At 67.5% G+C, this 4,593-nt stretch overlaps 1 protein-coding gene across 1 annotated transcript; it reads right to left on the bottom strand.

Moving 5' to 3' along the window:
• Positions 1–1,322: 1,322 nt before the first annotated feature.
• Positions 1,323–4,420, bottom strand: LOC136008180 (tigger transposable element-derived protein 3-like). Its single transcript, XM_065667040.1, has 4 exons — positions 4,294–4,420; positions 4,004–4,125; positions 3,624–3,752; positions 1,323–3,503 (listed from the first exon to the last, which is right to left on the bottom strand). Exons 2-4 carry the CDS (start codon positions 4,035–4,037, stop codon positions 1,666–1,668), a joined length of 2,001 nt encoding a protein of 666 aa, XP_065523112.1. The 5' UTR covers positions 4,038–4,125; positions 4,294–4,420; the 3' UTR covers positions 1,323–1,665.
• Positions 4,421–4,593: the final 173 nt, after the last annotated feature.

The following is a 4,593-nucleotide window of genomic DNA, read 5'->3' as shown; positions in this document are numbered from 1 at the left end:
GCGCCACCGCCCTTGGGCGCCGCCTGGCGGCCCCGCGGCGCGAAGCGGAGCGCCGGCGAGTTACGCGGGGCTGGGGGGGGGGGGGAAGGCGGGAGCAGCACGCACGAACAGCCGCGCGTCCACACGCGCCCCCGCCGGTGTCGCACCCCGGTGCGGCTCCCCCCCCCCCCCGTGACTGTGCATCCCCGTGGGGCTCCCCCCTTGCATCCCATCCCTGCACCCCGCCTCGAGTGCTGCGTGCCCTCCGCCCCCCCGTGATTGTGCACCCCCGTGGCACGGCCAGGTGTGACCCAACGGGCACCTCCTGCCCTGCCACGGTGCACCCCGTCCCTGCACACAGCACCCCCCCACCCCGGGTGTGTTGCCCTGCGGCTGCGCATCCTTGTAGTTACTTCCCTGTGCATCCCTTGCATCCCGATGCTCTCGCCCGTGGGACACCCTCCCACCTTGTACCCGGTGACTCTGTACCCCATGGGCACTCCTCATGCAACCTGTGCCTGCACCCCCAGCTGCTGTTTGCACCTCCGTGACCATGCATCCCCCTAGGCATATCCCTACATGCACTCTTCCTTTGCACCCCTGCGTATCCCTTGCACACGCGGTGCATGTGTTGTGCATTCCCACAGGCAACCTCACACGCAGCCAGCGCCTGAACCCTCCCATGTGCTTCTTGAATCTCCATAGTTGTACATCCCCGTGGGCACTTCCCGGTGCATCCCATCCCCTGCACCCGAGGGGGGCTGCTGTACTCCCGTGCATCCCAGTGGGCATCGCTCAGTGCACCCTGCCCTGTGTACCCCAGGAGCACCCAATGCACCCCCTGTCCCGCTCACTCTGGCAGGCATCCAGGTGTCCCCTGCACCCCATGCACCCAGATGGACACATTTCAATACCCCCTGCACCCTCTGTCCTGTGCACCCTGATGCTGCTCAGTACCCAGAGTCACTGCATCCCAATGGGCCTCCCGCCACAGATACCCCGATGGGCACCTCTTGTGTGTCCTGCGCAGGTGCGTCCCAACAGGCACCTCCTGCCCAAACCCTCCCACATGCCCCTCACCCACCCTCCCCAGGGTCTTGGCCAAGGTGAGGCAGGTGAAGGGGAGGTTTAGGGTGGCCCCCGGGGACAGCGGGGTCTCTGTCCTGGTTAAAATATTACAATCACCACCTGTGCTGTGCTTTGCTGAGTTCTGCCTTTTTAATGCCTGTTGCAAACCCCCGGGCACCAAGTGGTGACAGCAGCTGGTGGCACCCGGTCACCCCAAAACCCCCACGGGAAGTGGGAAGGAGCCCCCAGCATGAGGGATACCCCAGCACCACCCCATTTCCCCCCCCCCCCCCCAGTAAACACAACCACCCCACTCAGGGCAAATCCTCCCCAGGGGCAGCTCCATGACAGCTCCTGTTGCTGCAGAAACCACCCTCCGGGAGGTTCTGACAGCAGGTTCATGCCCCCAGTGCTGCCACAGCCAGTCCCTGAGCATGGCAGTTTCACAACCTCCATGCACCCCACCGGGCACCCCCTGTGTCCCTGAGCCACATGGACCCACAGCAAACCCCACAGCACAACTCAGCTGGCACTGCTGCAGGACACGGTGGCCAGGCCAAGCTGGTGATGGCCCCAGTGAACACCAGTTCCCATCACAGGCACGAGCGGGTCTGGCGCTCACAATCTGGGAGGGTTGTCCCCAGTGAGGGCTTGACCGGTACCAGCCGACAGCATGTGCACGGCATCCTCCAGCTCGTAGAAGGCCTGGAAGAGGTCTGGTGAGGTGGCCTGGCACTCCAGGTACCGCCGCAGCGTGGCCAGGCTCCGCCACACCTCCCGCTCCGAGGGGCACGGCTGCACGGCTGCCAGCTCTCCACCGTCTTCGCCATCCGCCGTCCCCTCGTCCCCGTCTACCAGCTCTCCATCACGCTCCAGCTCCTTGTCCGTCAGCGTGCGGCGCTCCAGCTGCTCCTGGCTGAGCAAGCCACGCGCTGGGGCCTCGGTACTGGTGTCGGGGAAGAAGCCAGCAGCACGGAAGCAGCTGGCAATGAGCCCGGGGTGCACGTCACCCCACGCCTGCGCCAGCATGTGCAGAACATCCAGGAGGGTCGGCTGCCCCACACCACGCTCTGCCGGCAACCACCTCAGCAACCGGCGCCGGTAGTGGCCCTTGAGGTCACTGGTGATGCCACGGTCCAGGGGCTGGACCAGGCTGGTGGCTGGTGGGACAAAGACCATCCTGACATTAGAAAGCTGGAGGTAGGGGTGAGCCTCGTGCTTGCTGAGGAGGAGAAGGATGTTCTTCCCCTGCCGCCGCATCCCCTCATTGAACTCCCGCAGCCACTCAGTGAAGAGAGGGGCTGTCATGCTGGCGAGGCTGCTGGCACGGTAGCCCCAGGGCATCTGCCCCAGGTTGACACCCCGCAGGCAGCGGGGCTGGGCGCTCTCCCCCACTGCCCTCAGTGGGGCCTTCTCCGAGCCGCTGGCATTGGTGCAGAGCAGGAGTGTCAGCCGGTCACCAGTGCTCTCACCGGGGGAGCTGGCTGGGTTGAGGACGGCCGTCTCCCCGCAGGCGTAGATCTCAGAAGGTGTGTAGCTGCGGAGGAGGCCAGGAAGCACCGCGCTGGCCCAGTGCTCAGCTGTGGGCTGCTCCGAGTCTCCTTTCTCCACCAGTGGCTTTTTGAAGGTGAGGTTTTGGCGCGTCGCAAAGCGAGCCAGCCTGCCACTGCTGGGCTCCGGGTCAGGCTGGCCCAGTGTCTCAGCAAGGTGTTTGGCCTTGAGATGGAGGAGCGGGCGACCGACAGGCAGGTCAGTGGCGCAGGCACCCTTCACCCAGCGCAGCAGAGCAGTCTCCAGGGCTACGTCCTTCCCTTCCCGCTTGCGTTTGCGCTCAGGGTCGCCATTGCGGTGCCACTCACTCAGGATCCGTTCCTTGTTCTTGATGATGCGGCAGATCTGGGGCTGTGACACCCCAAAGCGCTTGGCCAGCTCATTCTGTGACACCTTGGGGCCCTCCAGCATCTCCAGCACCCGTACCTTCTCCGTCAGTGACAGCTCCTTCCGCTCCTTCCGCGGTGCTGCCGTTGTCCCCTCTGCCGTCCCTGAGGAGCGGCTGGCACAGGGCGCTGGGTGGCAGGGGCCGCCTGTGGCCCCCAGCCCCACCACCTCGGTGAACCCTCTTCCACAGCGGCCACAAGCATAGGCACGTTCTCCACTGTGCACGAGCCGGTGCCGCACCAGGTCTGGCTTTTGCCCAAAGCCTCGGCCACACTCAGCACACTCGAGCAGCAGCTCCCCTGGCCGGCACCGGCGGCTCTCGAAGGCAGGGGGCGAGGTGATGAACCCCCCATTACCGACACTGGGATTTAGCTCTGGCTCAGAGACGCCGCAATAGCTGCAGCCCCGTTCCTGCAGCGGGACGGGGAAGTCGCTGGAGGCAGTGCGGTGGGATGGGGGGGAGCCAGGTGGTAGGGACACCCCTTCCTCGCTCTTCACCTCCTTCCCCAGCCAGTCCCCTGCAGAGACAGAAACCTGTTTGGGGGTGATCCCCTCACTGGGAATCCCGTGGGACCAAGCCCTCCCGTTCAGCAGGATCTGGCCAACCACCCGAGCCCCAGCTCCTTTGTCCCACTCACCCTGGGAGGGGCCAGCGGGTGCCATGCGTGGCCCAGGGCTCCGGTGCTCTCTGTAGTGCCCCGCTGCTGCGGCCGCCTCCTCCCCTCGCTCCACCTCAGCCAGGATGTCGGGTTTGGTGACGGTGTAACCTGTTACGGAAACAAGAGGAGGGCCGGACGGTGGTGCTACCGGTGATGCCGCTGCACGGCGCCCGGTCACAACTGCCCTGCGCTGGCGTCCCCGCGCCACAGAAATCCCGCGGTAACAGACGCGGTCCAGCGGTGACCCCGGCACCGCCCCACGGCCGCCGTCTGCCAGCACCGCGCCGTGGGCCCCGCTCCCGGCCGGTCCACGACCTGCAGCGCCAGGGCTGGTGGCGGGCAGGACCCGCGAGCCTCACCCAAGGCGACGGGGCGCTCGGGGTCCTCCTTCATGGCACCGGCACCGTCCCGGTCGGTCCCTGCGGAGACACGGCAGCTGCTCCCGGTGCTGCTCCCGGTGCTGCTCCTGGCAAGGCCTCACCTGCGGGCGGGACAACAGCGATTGAAAGATTCGCTGCACCGGGATGACGGCGCAGGGGCGGCCGGCGTGGGCACGGGGAGTCGGCGGTGCCCGCAGGGCCGACCAGGGAGGGGATGGGAGCGAGGCCAGCGAGCCCCGTGGGCCGCGGCACCACCGCCGCTGCCGTACCTGCGCCAGGCCGCGTCCCGCCCAGTGCGTCCCGGTGCAGCCCCGAACACGCCGCTCCCGCCCCGCGCGGTCCCGCTGCCAACGGCGGGAGCGCGCTCCCCGGCACGCCCGAGGCCCCGCCTCCCCGCTCCGCTCTACCCTGCCATTGGCCCGCCGCCCGCGGGCGCCTCTCGGATTGGCCGCGCAGCAGCCCAATCAATCAGCGCGGGGTCAGGGATGCGGCGTTGGGCGTTCCGGTGCCCGGTCTCTCCCGTCTGTGGGGTGGCGCTGTCCGCCCGCCGCTAGGTGTCGCTGCGGCGC

The sequence above is a fragment of the Lathamus discolor genome, chromosome 2 (genome assembly GCF_037157495.1).
Source record: "Lathamus discolor isolate bLatDis1 chromosome 2, bLatDis1.hap1, whole genome shotgun sequence".
NCBI lineage: Eukaryota > Metazoa > Chordata > Aves > Psittaciformes > Psittacidae > Lathamus > Lathamus discolor.
Note: the sequence above shows the minus strand (reverse complement) of the source record. Positions and strands in the feature narration are given on the sequence as shown.